A 16,733-nucleotide genomic window follows, 5' to 3' on the forward strand; every position below is an offset into this window, starting at 1 on the left:
GCAAGGGGAGCAGCAGGCAGAGGGAGAAGGGAGCTGAACAGGGAGCCTGATGCAAGGCTCGATCCCAGGACACTGGGATGCTTAACCGACTGAGCCACCCAGGTGCCCCAAGGGAGTCATCATTTCTTAAGAAAGACACCCTTCCTTCAGAGAGCTAGTCCATCAGGAGCTACCGGACCTTCCCCCCCTTATGAGTAGCTCCATTCCATTAGTTTCACTTCTGACCAGCAAGTTCAAGTTCCTCAGCCTTATGTTATTAAATCTGCCCATAAAACTGTCTTCCATGAACGACCAGGTAAAAAATTTAAAAAGCAGATTCCTTGAACAGACTGATTTGAATAGAAGAATCTGACAATATGGTAAGTGGCATTAGTGATATTCTCAGTTTTGGGGTTAAGAAATACATGTGTGGGGGGGGATCCCTGGGTGGCGCAGCGGTTTGGCGCCTGCCTTTGGCCCAGGGCGCGATCCTGGAGACCCGGGATCGAATCCCACATTGGGCTCCCGGTGCATGGAGCCTGCTTCTCCCTCTGCCTATGTCTCTGCCTCTCTCTCTCTCTCTCTGTGACTATCATAAAAAAGAAAAAGAAATACATGTGGGGGGGGGGGGGCGCTTGGGTGGCTCCGTGGTTGAGCATCTACCTTTGGCTCAGGTCATGGTCTCGGGGTCCTGGGATCAAGTCCCACATTGGGTTCCCGACGGGGAGCATGCTTCTCCTTCTGCCTATGTCTCTGCCTCTCTCTGTGTGTCTCTTATGAAAAAATCAACAAAATCTTAAAAAAAAAAAAAAAAGGAAATACACATGGGGCGGCTGATGAAAAAAGACACTAATATATTATATATTTGCACGAACTGTAGTTTGCACCAGGCAGTAGTTACTGAAATAGGCAATAGAGAGTAGTGTCCAAATGCCTACAGCACTGCCTACCATGACAGAGACAAATTTCTGAACTACATTCTTTGGTAGGTAGAAGGAAATAGAACACCAGAGTTGTTATCATTAATTCCAGAAACAGACACAGCCATCCAGAATGCTTTTCACCGGTTAAAAAGAAGAAAAATGACATGTGAGCAGACTCATAGAGGTGATGAGAGTGGAGGACAAATGCTTAGTTTTGGGAGAACTTATTAGGCATCAGGTCTTTATCATTATTTATTATCTGGAATTGGCCACAGGAGGTCAAATGAGCGCCTCTATCGAGACTGAAAAAGACCTTTATTTCATAGCCTCATTAGTGTTTCAGTGGTCTTGGTAGTGAGAATTAATTCCAGAGTAAGTCAGTGTACCAAATATATATACATATATGCATATGTATCCGATATTTTTAAGCATACTGATGTTTCTCATTTCCTCCAGTAGAGGTCAGGAAATAGCAGTACAGGAATATGAAAAACTATGAACCAAGAGAATATTTTCCGGTGACTTTCTCTAGCTAGGATTATGGAAGGGTCTTTAAATTGCTTTTCTTTACTCATCTTTTCTAATTATATTTTTCCTTTTGTAATAATTAAAAAGCAACAACATTTATCTGAAATTTTATAAGGAGCATTATATTTTATACGGGCATACGTATTTACCCGATATCGGGTCAGAGATACTGCTTAATTATTTTAATTTTTTTTCCTTAGCCGCACATAGATTATTTGAAATCGTCTAGGAAAGCAGCACATGTGGCCATCACTCTGAAAAATTATTTCAGTGTAACATCATTTCCGCAATTGATGACTGTGAGCAATCTCTTTCAAATAAGGAACTTAACGTCAGCCGTAAGATAACCAGAAGAACACAGCATCCTGGGCATAGCTTCTGACTGCCAAGAAACCCGGCACACACAAAGACATAGAAAGGAATATAATCTCTAGTCATCTCCTTTGTCTGGAAAAATCTAAAAGCGATCCTAGTGTTCCGGGAAGTCAGTCTCTGCGTCTTCCATATTAGGACAAGGAGGACAAAGAAATTGGTCAACGTGACCTACATTTAAAAGCAAGGAATCCAATGAAGGATGTTTACGAAGCTTGTTGATTGATGTTCAACAAATTGCGCTATCACAATGCTACATTTTCATTTCTAATTCATGTGCCTCTTTTTCTGCTAGACACAGATGGAAGCAAGGTGAAAAGGCTTATAAAACAAAATCTGAAGGTCAACCAAAACATTTATGTATAAATGAAGGAAACCTTTTACCTCATTGTACCAAGTTAGATGATTTTTATTTCCTGTTTTATTAAATGATTCATAATGTACAATCTGCTATTTGTCCTTCTTGATATTATCATTCACAAATAATATAAGGGAGTCTACATTGTTAGTGTAAATTAAAATGGACTACTCCTGGTTTCTTCTGTCTACTAAAGGGATGATTTCTACAGGTGAGAAGTATGTCTCTGTACTGCTCACTTCCACCTGCAAAGGCAAGTATGGAAAAGAGGGAAAGCTGAAGTTTAAAACCTCTGCCAGTTCCCCACGGGACTCCGGGGAGGGACCCAGAGTAGGTGACTCTCTGTTTGTCAGAGAACAATAGTGACTTTTTGGACCAAGACGAAGATGCTGGGAAAATAAGGATCAGGAAGATATGAGAAGACCCTGAAGACAGCAACGCGGTGAGTGACTTGGATGCACAAAGTGCGGCCAGTGAGAAGTCCCCAGGGGGCTCACTGGTCTAAGAGCTCATTAGAGTAAGAATGTCTCATATTCAATTCTAAGCTATTTGTGTTTCTGCAGTGAAACCCTCCACTCCCATTGCTCGACATGTCAGTCAAGTTTGTTGCCCACATATGCTTGGGTTGTTCTGAAGAAAATAAAGATAAAGTGGTGAATTTGGGGCCACGTGGGTGGCTCAGTGGTTGAATGTCTGCCTTTGTCTCAGGTTGTGATCCCGGGGTCCTGGGATCCTTGCAGCGAGCCTGCTTCTCCCTCTGCCTATGTCTCTGCCTCTCTCTCTGTCTCACATGAATAAATAAATAAAATCCTTAAAAAAAAAGAGGTGAATTTGAACACAGGTTGGCATGGAGCAAAGGGAAGACAAGAGACACAGGCTATAAGACATGAATGAGCTTAGGTGTCATGGAAGCAGGAACCGTGAGCCACAAATGATCATGGGAAGGACAGACCCAGTAACCTCAGAAATTTTGGGGAGGTCAATGGAACTTCTCCATCAATCCAAAGATGGAATTTGGGACTTGGGCCACTTTTATGTGAATCTCCAAAGAACAGTAATCTTAGATGATATATAGGATACAATGACAAAATTTCAAAATATTACATTAGGCATATTACACTTTTCATAATATGAAGTCTAGGGCAGCATTTATAAAGCTGTACACAAGTTTTTATGACACATGAAAGAGCCCAGGTATTTAAATAGTGGCATTAATAAATCAATTACAAACATTTTTTCCTTATTAGTTTTGTCAAACTTTGTGCCAAATGGGCAATACCACTTTGTCAGTAGCCTTCCTAAACAGGTTAGAATTCCCACCCAATTACCCTTTGATGACAGTGAAAACATTCTCAGAATGGTTGAAATACATGTATAAAATACATGTGCATCATTCAGGAATGCAGTAGATTCTCTGAGTGAAAGATCTGCAATTCACATATGGAAAGACCCATAGAGAAGTCTTCAAACCCTTCAAAGGCTGGCCCAGGCTTACCTTTACATGATGGATGAGACGCTCTACTTCATTCACTTTGTAGGTCTCCAATCCTAGCTCCTTGGCTAACCTTAAGATACAATTCTGAGTTGGCCCAACATAAGATCCTCCAAGGTCCAAATATTTAACCTTTTGGTTCTGTTTTCCCACAGAAAAAAAAATAAAAATAGTTGTGAAAATCTTTTTCCTAAGACAGAAAAAAAGAGCAAATAAGCAAATTGGCATTTCACATGTTATAGACACACCTTGAGGTGTATCCATGGAAAATGGGATTTTGTTTTCATTCACATGACTTAGTTATTAAACCATTCTTTACCTTAAAACAAACTGGATTGAACTTTAAATAGGCAACAGACTTCTGAACCCCATCACTCACAATATATACCATATCATGGTTTGGTTTTTAGTGCCTTGAATTTGTGAGCTATGAATTAGTGGTTAAATTTCTCTTTATTTAGTAGTTCAGGCAAATTTTGAGACACTTAAATGCTAGAGAAAACCAAACAATCACTTCTTATGTGGTTAATCCAGACATTTGAAAGATAGCATGAGGGAACATTTGGCCATAAATTGAACCTTAGATATTGCTCTTATATGTTTATAGGCAAGTTTTCTATATGGTTACACATCTATCAGCTTCACTTCCAATGACTAAGGACCGATCCTTGAAGAAGGAACTAGAAAACCTCCCTATGTCTGAAGGTGTCCAAGCATAATCAAATACCTATTAGGTAGAAGGCCCTCCTCTCCTGTTGTTTGTCCATTTGTCATCTAGCTCCACCACTCCACCACGCTCCCAAAGATAACAGAAGTTTCACAAAGATGGGAATCTTTATTTTATTCACTGATGTATTCCAAGCACCTCCTTACTGGTGCCACTGGGCAAGTGCCAAGCATCATGAAGTTAGAAAAGAGACAGAAGGGACGCCTGGGTGGCTCAGTGGTTGAGTGTCTGCCTTTGGCTCAGGTCGTGATCCTGGGGTCCTGGGACTGAGTCCCACATCAGGCTTCTCACAGGGAGACTGCTTCTCCCTCTGCCTATGTCTCTGCCTTTCTCTGTGTCTCTCATGAATAAACAAATAAAATCTTTTTTTTTTAAAGAGAGAGAGACAGAAGAAAATATTGGAAACAGTAAAAAATTGAGAGAGAGGCTGTGGGACGCCTGGGTGGCTCAGTGGTTGAGTGTCTGCCTTGGCTCAGGGCATGATCCTGGGGTCCTGGGATCGAGTCCTGCATCAGGCTCTCCACAGGGAGCCTGCTTCTCCTTTTGCCTGTGTCTCTGCCTCTCTCTGTGTGTCACTCATGAATAAATAAATAAATAAATAAATAAATAAATAAATAAAATCTTTAAAAAGAGAGAGAGGCTGTGGAGAATGTTTCAAAGTAATTTCCACTCTCTTAACAAGAGTCTAATGAAATTCAAGACTTTTAGAAAAGAAAAAAAATACCCAGCTTCAGTCCCACATTTCTTCATCCTCATCCTTAATGTCTTACCCTGATGGTGTAAGTCCTGCCTCCCACTCGGTCCCGGGCCTCCAGAACAACCACGTTCAGGCCAAAATCATGCAGAAGTTTGGCTGCTGCCATGCCTGGGGGAAAATACAATAAGAAATCACAGTCAAACACTGCACAGTGACTCCAGGTAAGCGCCTCACGTTGATGCCGATGAGAAAAGTCCCTGTTGGCTCACACACATGGCTTACTGTTACTACACCTTACAGGTGGCTAGGGTTTCTCAGTAGAGGCCCAGATTCCAAGGCTGAGAAACCAAGTGCTATTTCAAGTAAGAACAAAAGAGACTTAATTTTTGGGAATGTCTCAAATCATAAAAAAAATCTTTGGTCACTATACCAACATGTCTTATCTCTAAGGACTAAGTTGCATGACTACATATCTGACAACACAAATGAAAAAACACAAGGCCACACTTCAGAGAAATGGATAAGCCCCAGTAGGCACTGGACCAAATGTAGCCATTGACTTCATCCTCAAGGTAAATCTGAAAAACTGGTAAGTCAGGAGAAAAGCAGGCTTTCAAAGCATCTGAGAGGACCTAGAATTTACTGTTAAATTCTGTATTAATGCAAACTTCTGGAAGGTGATGTAAAGTTTCAAAACCAAGGACATAAAATTCAATCTCCTATGTGTCCTAGTTCCGCACGTGACCCATCACCAAAGAATGCAATGATCCCATGCATTCATTCATTTAATTATTAATGTAGTAAAAAAATGCCTACACATTCTCACCACCATGAATTTAACTCAACCTCTATCCTCATTTTATTGAGGAAAACTTACATACGATAAACTTTATTCAACGACTTCAATGAGTTTTGACGAAGTACAAAGCTTACTATAGAGTCCATATATTTTGCTTTTGGCATAAGTACATTCTAGGTGTAGTTTTTGACAACAGAGATCTTAAAATCTTGCATCTTCAAAACCAGGCTTACAGAGTCCAGTAAGATTGTTCTCAGACTGGAGAACTCTGGAGCTCTTACCATGATGACTGAAGTTCCTCAGTTCTAATCACCTTCATCATTTGCCTTATGAGATCAAACAAAATCAAGAAAACGCCAAGACACTGGGCCTTACAGACAAATGAAAACAGCTTCCATCTTGTCTTTTAAAGATAAGAGTTCTGGGATTTTTAGACACACACCCCCCCCCCCCAGTGCAAAAAGAGAGAGAGAGAGATTCCTATAAAAAGAACTAATATTCATTGGATGCTCACTACCATTTGAGACACCGTTCTAAGTGTTATACTAATTCAGTGAACTGTCACAACAACAACCCATTCAGAAGAGGTACTATTGATCTCGTTTTAGGGCCGAGGACACTTAAACACGCAAGATCCCACAAGAAGCCAGCAGGCAGAGCCAGGCAGCTTCACTCTAGGGTCAGAGTTTGTAACCACACGTACTGCATTTCACGGGGACTCAGAGCCATCATCTTCAGAGATCACATCTTTCAATTTCTGCTCCAGGGGGAAATTACATTTCAAAAGATAGTTCACTTTATTTGGCTCAACTTGTTTTTAAAACACACTTGTATCTTGTGGTTTGATAAGAATCCGTATAACATAAAATACTAGCCCACCGCCAAAGCCATAGCAAGAAGCTGAGGCTTCGTTCACTGTCTATCAGCTATCCTAAAAGAGGAAACTCATTTTTTAAAAGAGGCCGATCTGACATTTCATTATTTGAGTTCATCTGTCTCTCCAAGCCCTGTCCTTGGAGGCGGGGCAGGGCTTTTAGCTGGCGGCAGGGTAAGGGTCCCAAAGTCCTCGGCCACCCACACACAGTGTGCACAGCACTGCACAATCGGATCATTTGGAAAGATACCGTTTGGATTTTTTTTTTTAACTCCAGTGCTAGTTTTACCTTCACCAGGAAAAAAAAAGGAAAATATTTCTATTTATTTTTTAAACATTTCTATTTAGATTCAAAACTGCAGACAATTCAATGCCATTTCTCTTATCAGCATCAGTTCGACAAATGAAATATGAAATAACATGCAGCCATAGTAACCGCTGTTATCAGGGAATTCAGACGGACCCGCTAAGCGTGCTGAGGCTTAAACAAAGGGATTCAGAATGAATTACAACATTGCCCATGCACACTAGCATTTTCTATTCTACAAAAGGCACTGTCTTTTGGTCCGCGCAGTTACTCAGTAGTATCTGATGCTAAACATGAGCAGTTATTAAAACAAGCAAGGTCTTATCAGACCATACAATAGAGACTTCTCCGTGCCCATGTGCCTTAAAAAGTCATATACAGAAAATTATAAAAATATCTTTAAATAGGGCAACATGAAAATATGTGGCTGGAAATACTTTATAACTGGTCTAACAGTCACAGGGGTGGGGGGGCAGTTTTCAATTGCTTCTTGGGTATCAATTGGCAAAAACTGATTTGAAAAATGATTGGTCCAAGTTTGGGGGGCTTAAGGAAGTCACTGCAGTTTAGGAGGAGGGAATTTCAAGGGACCTAAGAAGCTGAGGACTTGGGAATCTGGTCAGGAGGTGATTAAGGGGGCGCCTGGGTGGCTCAGTGGTTGGGCGTCTGCCTTCGGCTCAGGTCATGATCTAGGGGTCCTGGGATCAAGTCCCGCATCAGGCTCCCTGCCCTGAGGGGAGTCTGCTTCTCCCTCTCCCTTTGCCCCTCCCCCTGCTTGTGCACTTGCTCTCTCTCTCTCTCTCTCTCTCTCAAATAAATAAAATCTTTAAAAAATAAATTAAGCAGTAGCTCTCCAGAGGTTCCTCACTGGTGACTAGGGGAAGGATGATGGTTTCACTGATGGAAGAATAAGCAAAGCCACCCCAGCTTACAACAAGGTCATTTCTCAAGAGTTCACTCGCCTGCCAGTTGTTGGAAACTTTTAACGCATTTTGCCATAGAACAAAAATAGGAGGGATGATCCATTTTGGGAAGTCTGGGAATCTTAAAATGCAATACCATGGTGAAAAAAAAGAAAAAAAAAACACCCCAAATCAGAAAGCAGCAGACATACATTTGCCCGAAAAACACTAGACAACGTGACTGGAACTGTTTAAACACTTACACAACCATTTCCGGACACAAGTTAAAAAACAATAGCAGTTTTTTAAAAAGAAAATATTCACAGTAGTAACGGCTGCCGTCGTAAAGCATCGGGCACTTGTTTTGCTCTGTGCGAAGCATTTTGCAAGCAAAGCTTGTCTGGTCTTCACAATGAGAAGAGGTATTATTATTCTCATTTTAAAAAGAAAAGAAATGGAGGTTTGGAGACATTCACTGACTTGCCATTGATTACACACTCGGTAAATGGCCGGGTCAGAGTTCAGCCCCAAACCCGAACTCTTAGCCGCCACCCTTGGACCAAAGAGGAAAAATTAAAAATACAGTGACCCTATTACACTGATTGATGCAAAGTATCCAAAAGCGTTTTGCTCTCCATCTAAATACAAGACCCTTAAAGTGTCAGTTTTTCTTTAAATGGTTATTTAACTTTGCAGACTAATTTAGGAGCGAGCTTATAATCGCTTTGTACTTTTAAAAAGTTAATTAAACCGGAGATTAACATGCAGGATCAATTAATATTTTACAAACGAATCATCATTGGCACATTCAGAAGCAGCCCCTCTGAGCCCCTGACAGGCCCCTGATAAGATCAGCTCATTTGTTGACTCCAGATGGTGCAGTGTCCGTGGTATTTTGGCTCAAAGAGTCTTCCTTGGATGAATGATGAATAGCACGGCACACCCGAGTAATAATGGACTAATGCCTAATGCCATGAAATCATAAAAATACGGCATCCTTCTTCTCAGGCAGTTTATTTGGAAGAAAGTTTCATTAAAATGATGACTAGCTCGATTATCTGGAGCCCTCAGTTTGGATTAGACATGGAACTTATTTTAAATATCTAAAAATCAGTGGCGCACTGCATTATTAGCATTTGATGCTTCCAAGTTTTTGTGTCACAGAAAAAGACCCAAGAGTTAGATGATGCAGGAGACTAGAAAGTACTGGTAACAAAAGGGGTTTCTTCAAGGTGTCTTAGAAGCATTGGAGGGTTTAGGATGGGGAGGGAAGAGAAAAATCATAATCACCACTTGCCTCATGCTTTTCTTTGTGAATCTGGCTCATGCCCTCCATGTCAAAACCCAATATTTAACAAAACTTTTTTCAGAGTTTTTAAATGCAAAGCTAATTGTTTTGAAAACATTACTGGGATCCCTGGGTGGCTCAGTGGTTTAGCGCCTGCCTTCAGCTCAGGGTGTGATCCTGGAGACCCGGGATCGAGTCCCACATCAGGCTCCCTGCATGGAGCCTGCTTCTCCCTCTGCCTGTGTCTCTGCCTCTCTCTCTCTCTGTGTCTGTGTCTCTCATGAATAAATAAATAAAATCTTTTTTTAAAAAAAGAAAAAAAACATTATGAAACATCGGTACTTCAATACCATGGAAGGATTTTTTTTCTCAGTCTAAAGCTACCCACCCTCCAAAAAAGTATCATGTTAACCAAAATTGACAAAGAAAGTCGCTGTACCTCAAAGCATCTCTAACCTTATAACCCTGGTAAGAGATATAAGCATTCCCCCAGGAAGGATGAAAGCCAAAAATATGTAGATAGCCCTCGATACCTCTGTCACTTCTGACAAAGGAATGGTTTTATAAGAAAATTCTAGAAACAACCAAGTGACCTTCTGATCAAAGAACTGGGATTCTTTGATGTCACTAAAGAGAATGCCTTTTAGTTATTTAACACAAATACACACACACGCACACACACACACACACACCACAAAGGGCCTGGGGTAAGATGAAAATATTCCCTTTGTGAAATGAATCCATTACAGGAAAGTGGTATTTGTAGATGGAATTCAGTTGTTAATTGCTGAACTTTTCAGCACAGAGAGGAGAGGCAGGTAAGACAGCACAAAACAGCTAACACTTTGAGCACTGACTGTATGCCAGTTCTATTCCAAGTGTTTTACATATAAGAATTTATCCTTTTGGGGTACCTGGGTGGCTCAGTGGTTGGGCATCTGCCTTTGGCTCAGGGTGTGATCCCTGGGGTCCTGGGATCAAGTCCCGCATTGGGCTCCCCACAGGGAGCCTGCTTCTCCCTCTGCCTGTGTCTCTGCCTCTCTCTGTGTGTCTCTCATGAATAAATAAATAAAATCTTTAAAAAAAAGAATTTATCCTTTCAACAACTCTACGAAGTGGGTAGATATAGAACATGAAGTGCAGAGAGGCCAAGTAATGTGCCCAAGGTCACACAGCTAACAAGTGGCAGAGCAGTATTCAAATCCAGGCACTCTGACTCCAGATAACGAACATCCCAGCAGCCATCCTCGTACTAAAGGGTGAAACACTGAGAGCCTTGCATTAAACATCACCGACCGTACAAGCATCAGGGCCTTTGTGTAAATTACAGGAAGAGGCACACACCCTGCAGGTAAGTTTCAAAATGGCATCTTTCCTTTAGGTGAAGCCAGGGCACCTCGGTGCAAATGGCTTGGTTGGCAGAAAGTGGGCTGGATCGCACTCTCTGTCCCTGCATCAGGCCAGCAACATCGTGCAGGGCATTGCCTGAACAGATTATGCTGTGGCCTTGAAACTCAGAAAACTTCTTTCCTGAATGATAAGAATTTAATTATCTGTTCTTTGTCTCCTCAAAGCTAGGACACAGTTGGCACTTGTGCGATTATGGAATGGATTCATTTAACACCCTCAACAAAGATGACACTTAATTAGTCAATAAATAAATAAATGGCTGCAATGGTGTCTATGTAAACATAGTATATTTAATATAGTATAAGAAACTAAAATATTTGCACACACTGAAACTGATTTCCTCTGGTCATACCAGAAATGATAAAGAGGTGCATCTGGGTGGCTTAGTCGGTTGAACATCTGACTCTTGGTTTTGGCTCAGGTGATGACGCAGGGTCAGGAGATCATGCCCCGCGTCGGACTTCATGCTCAGCATGGAGTCTGCTCTCTGTCTCTCTCTCTCCCTCCCTGCTTGCACTCTCTCTCTCTCAAATAAACAGATAAATCTCAAAAAAAAAAAAAAGGTAAAGGATACTTTGGCGTTTTCAAAGAGAAAGAACTGGAAAGAAAGAGCCAACTGATAATATTAATCATTTTACATTTGTACAGCACTGTAGTTTCCTATATTCACAAACATTCAGTCCTTAACATGACCTCTGAGGCTGGCATTATTATTCCTGTTTTTTAGATTAAAAACTGGAGGCTGAGAGAGATTCAAAGGCTCACTCAGCATTATACAACCAGCTATGGCTGGGCTAGATCTAAAATCCAGTTCTATTTCTATGTGCTATGTGTTTTTCATCAGTCACATAACTTCCTATAATATACAATGGCCTATGTTAAATAAAATTCTCCAAGCATACCAAATTTTAAAATTAAAATATATCTTTATTCCTTCTCTTGGAAAGAATACATGGATAAAAATCACCTGCAGCCTGTCAGTGCCCAAAGTCCTGAAACCATATCGTTACAGGATGATCTGAAAGCTTCTGGAAAAATGCAGTGCCCTCAAGGTCAGCTCTCCTGAATTATTGCTTAAGTGCTTTGGCCGAACAGTTCTTTCTCCTTAGGTACAGACCGACTTTTCTTTCCTGAGAACACACCAATCACAACTTTTTGGAAAATAGAGGCAACATGACATAAACCAAGCATACCAACGAGTACTGCCATTTGGATCACTGAGAAGCAAAGTCTAGAATTGGACTACTCACATCTTGCTCACAAATATGAAAAAGATAGATTCCAAGCCTTCTTGGAAGCTCTTTGCTTTGTTTTCTCTAAGATAGACAAAACATATAACAGAAAAAACAAATGACAATTGCTTCTAAAGTAAAGGAGACCTTTACGAAAGCCTCAGGCCATGGGATGATTTATGCTATTGAAAAGAATAAAAAACATCAAGCGTTTGTGAGTTTCCATAGAAACCTTTCTCCGGATGACACTAGAATAACATTGCTTCCAAGGCCTTTCAGAATATGTCTAAAGCCATAAAAATTGTTTCTTCATCATGCCTTTATATGTAAATGGTTACATTTTCTTAAAATGTCAGCAATCTTCATAAATCTTATTTCATAATCAAGCCTTTGTCTTTACCCTTTTTTGTTGAAAAGGAGTGGGATAGCTTCTGTATATTGTAACAGAGGTGGACAAACTTTGTTTTTACTTTACCTCAACATGGAAGCCCATGAAAAATAAATGCAAACCCAGAAATTACAGGTTTGTTTTCTCAGTTTTTTAAATGAAGATTATAATGCACAAACTTTATTATAGAAAACTAAACTTTTAATTCACCTGCCTCAAATCCTTTTGGGAAATTCCATGGAATACATATAAATAAGGGGATTAAGAGTACACTTATGACAAGCACTGTGTAAAAATGCACAGAATTATTGAATCACTATATTACACTCCTGAAACTAGCGGAATACCATACATTAATTATACTGGAACTCAAATCAGTCAATCAACCAACCAACTAATCAATAGTGATGAATAATTATAGAATCTTTAATAAGTTATAATTGGGATCTCAACAATCATTATTATCAAGCATAATTCTCAGATTAAATTTAAAAAAATTTTAAGTGATCTCTAAGCCCAACATGGGGCTTGAACTCATGACTCTGAGATCAAGAATCACGTGCTCTGCCAACTGAGCCAGCCAAGTGCCCCAGAAATGTTTTAATACTAATTTATATCAGAAAATAGTAACAGAAAACAAGGATTTATATTTACTTATCTTCAAAAATTTAAAAGATTACTGCTATGGAATCAATAATTACTACTAGCAATGTTAGACTGGTAAGAACAATTTTCCTGAGATATATCCAATCATTAGGATAGAAATTAAATACTTAAAAAAAAACCTGTTTTTTAAGTATAGAAGGTAATCATAGGATGCCATGATGCTCATGCTCTCTCTCTCTAATAAATAAATAAAATCAAACAAAAACGTGTCTTTTGTGCTTATGGGGAACAAAGAAACACTGATTTAAACAAAGCTGGTTAGTGCTCACTTGGGTAGCAGATATACTAATATTGGACCAATACAGAGAACATTAGCATGGCCCCTGCACAAGGATGACACAAATTTGTAAACAAAGCTGGTTAAGGATAGGTGTGCTCAGGTAGTTTTGGGCAAAAGGTCCTGATGTCTGTGACTTACTCTGAAATGCATCAAAAAATGAGGGATTGATAAAGAGAGAGATGGATAGATGGTTACAATGGAAAAAATCAAATTCAGCAAAACTGTTAACTATAGAATCTAGTTGGTTGGTACGTGAGTGTTGACTGTATAGTTCTCTGAAAATTTTCATAATAAGAAAATTCTGGAAAAAAAGTTAAACCAAGTGGTCAGAAGGTACAAACCTCCAGTTTTAAAATAAATAAGTCACGAGGATGTAATATACAACATGGTGACCATAATTAATAACATCATATTGATATTGGAACTTGCTAAGAGTAGATCTTAAAAATTCTCATCATAAGAAAAAAGTTTTTGTAACTATATATGGTGGATGTTAACTAGACTTGTGGCAATCATTTTGGAGATAGGGTTATAAGGGAGGTAATAGAGTTAAAATGAGGTCATTAGGTTGAGACCTAATCCAGTATGACTGGCATCCCTTATAAAAAGGGAAAATCTGGTGATAGGCATGCACACGCAGAGAAGACCATGTGATAATGAAGGCAGAGGTCAGGGTGAAGCCTCCGAAGGCCAAGGAAATGACAAAGACTGCAACGACCAACCAGAAGCTAAGAGAAAGGCACGGGACACATTTTCCCTCCTAGTTCTCAAAAGGAACCACCCTGTGGACACCTTGATTTGGGAGTTCTCACTTACAGGCAATATATTTCTGTTGTTTTAAACTACCTGGCCTGTGGTATTTTGTTACAGCAGCGCCAGCAAACTAATACACACAAGAAATTTTATCTTCCATGGTAAGGTAATATCACTGTTAATTGAACTTACTTTGGGATAACATGGGGATAAAAGCCCTAGATGACCAGGCCAGTCTGGCATTTATGTGCCAAGGAGCTCTGGCATGTTGGCAGGGGTAAAGTGGAGAGGAGAGAAGCGGTGCTATTTGGGGACCTGAGAAATGGGGCACTAGTCCAAACAGGTGTTACGTGAGCAGTTGGGTGAGTGTCATGATAAGAGAGCTTAAGGATCTAAGTTTCAGCCTTTGAGCTGTAAGAAGCATAATAGAGAGCAATCCTTGCTGCATTCAACACAGAGCAGTAAATAATAATCAAGGTGCATCAGTCACCTAGAACCGAGGTGATGAATGAAACTTTCTGAGATATGAGTTAAGAAGTTAGCTTTGCCAATGTTAGACAATTTCCATGCTTTGTATAAATTCCATACTATTTTTAGAATGTCTAACATTAAATCTCTCATTGAACTCTACTCAAATTTAAACGACTGTCAACGCCATTTATGAAACTACTCAACTTCCTGAGAAAAATTCTGCCTTTGGAATCTCATTGCCTCTCTCAGTGCCAAGGAAAAGCCACAGCACAGGGATGCCTGGGTGGCTCAGTGGCTGAGTTATTGCCTTTGGCTCAGGGCATGATCCTGGGGTCCTGGAATTGAGTCCCCCATCAGGCTCCCCACAGGGAGCCTGCTTCTCCTTCTCCCTTTGCCTATGTCTCTGTCTCTCTGTCTGTGTCTCTCATGAATAAATAAATAAAATCTTTTTTAAAAAAAAGCCATGGCACACCCAGATATGAGAAGTTTCATCCTGCCAGCTCAGGTGCTCCTGGTCTCTGGGCACTCAGGCCAGGAGGGAAGGAAACATGGTAGCAAGGCAAGAGTGTGAACTCAACCAGAAATGGGCCACTCAGAAATGAGTGGTAGGAAAATGTGTCCATTTAGATCTTAACAATCACTTTCAAATAGAAGTCAAAGGCATGGAGGAAGCAGTTCTGGAATTAAAACATTGACCTCAATGTTACAGGCCAAGTATGGGTTTTTGTTCTTTTTTTTAAGCTTGTATTTATTTATTTATTTATTTATTTATTTATTTGAGAGAGAGAGAGAGAGAGAGAGAGTGCACAGTAGGGATAGCTGCAGCCCTGCAGGCTGAGGGAGAGGGAACAGCAGACTCCTCACTGAGCAGGCAGCCTGATGCAGGGCTAGATCCCAGGACTCCAGGATCATGACCTGAGCTGGAGGTAGACCCAAGTGAGCCACCCAGATTCCCATTCTGTTTTTTTTTTGTTGTTGTTTTGTTTTAAATCCAACCTGACTCATGTTAAGGCTATAAGTCCCATCCCGAGATTGTGTAGACCTAGACCCACATAGGAGTGTGCAGATGTGTACATGCATGCTAAACTGCACAGTACACATGACCAGAAGTATCATCTGTGGTTTGAGGGTGACATGGAGGTAGCAGTGTGCAAGCTGACACTGCTCCTGTAATGGTCACTGGGGATTGAGTGTCACTCTTCTTGCCAAAATAGGGAGACAACATACAGCTACCATCCTCATGCATATTTTTTTTATTGGCTCAACTGGAACAGATCTTGTGTGCAGAATTCCAAATAGGTAAGTAAGGAGTAATAAAGAAAAGGGGGGGGCACCTGGGTGGCTCAGTGGTTGAGCGTCTGCCTTCAGCTCAGGTCGTGATCCCGGAGTACTGGGATAGAGTTCCACATCGGGCCCCTTGCAGCAAGCCTGCTTCTCCCTCTGCCTGTGTCTCTACCTCTCTCTCTCTCTGTCTCTTATGGATAAATAAATAAAATCTTTAAAAAGAAGAAAGAAAAAGAAAGAAAGAAAGAAAGAAAGAAAAGAAAAAGAAGAAAGAAAGAAAGAAAGAAAGAAAGAAAGAAAGAAAGAAAGAAAGAAAGAAAGAAAAAGAAAAGGAGGGTCCCTGGGTGGTTCAGTCGGTTAACCATCTGCCTTGGGCTCATGATCTCAAGGTCCTGGGATTGAGCCCCATATCGGGATCTCTGCTTAGTTAGGAGTCTGCTTCTCTTTCTCCCTCTGCCCCTCCCCACCACTTCTCTCTCTCTCTCTCTCTAGTAAATAAATAAAAATCTTAAAAAAGGAAAGAAAAAAAAGCGAAAGGTATGGCTCTGCTGGCACACACCATCAAGATCAGAGTCCTGTGGGGAGTGTGAGGTGACCTGTGCTGCTGGGAGGGGATTAGGGCAAAGGTATGTTTTCTTAGAAGCCGTTTTAACACCTTAGCCTTGGAGCTAACTTTCCCTGCTTTATCATCCCAGCCCAAGGTCGGTTTCTCCAGCATAGAGCTGAAGAGACATAATACATCTTCCATCACCAGGGAGAGTCAGTAATCTCTAGGGTTCAGGAATTTGCCCTCAAAAAAAAAAAAAGAAGAAGAAAGAAAGACAAGATCCTATAGGATATATTTTTTTAAGATTTTATTTATTCACGAGAGACACAGGCAGAGGGAGAAGCAGGCTCCTCGCAGGAAGCCTGATGTGGGACTTGATCCCGGGTCTCCAGGATCAGGCCCTGGACCAAAGGAAGATGCTCAAACACTGAGCCACCCAGGGGTCCCATGGCCTCT

General features: G+C 40.7%; 1 protein-coding gene and 1 non-coding gene across 2 annotated transcripts in view; one reads left to right on the forward strand and one right to left on the reverse strand.

The window, feature by feature from the left end:
- The window catches only part of MAOB (monoamine oxidase B), a 118,164-nt gene that overhangs the window by 71,830 nt on the left and 29,601 nt on the right, over nt 1-16,733 (reverse strand). The window contains 2 exon segments of the mRNA NM_001002970.2: nt 3,656-3,793; nt 5,150-5,244. Of these exon segments, the coding sequence (NP_001002970.2) occupies nt 3,656-3,793; nt 5,150-5,244 (233 nt within the window).
- LOC119868614 lies at nt 13,204-13,310 on the forward strand. Its single transcript, XR_005386603.1, has one exon. It is a non-coding gene; the product is annotated as a U6 spliceosomal RNA (small nuclear RNA).

This window comes from Canis lupus, chromosome X (assembly GCF_011100685.1).
Source record: "Canis lupus familiaris isolate Mischka breed German Shepherd chromosome X, alternate assembly UU_Cfam_GSD_1.0, whole genome shotgun sequence".
NCBI classification, from domain to species: Eukaryota; Metazoa; Chordata; class Mammalia; order Carnivora; family Canidae; genus Canis; species Canis lupus.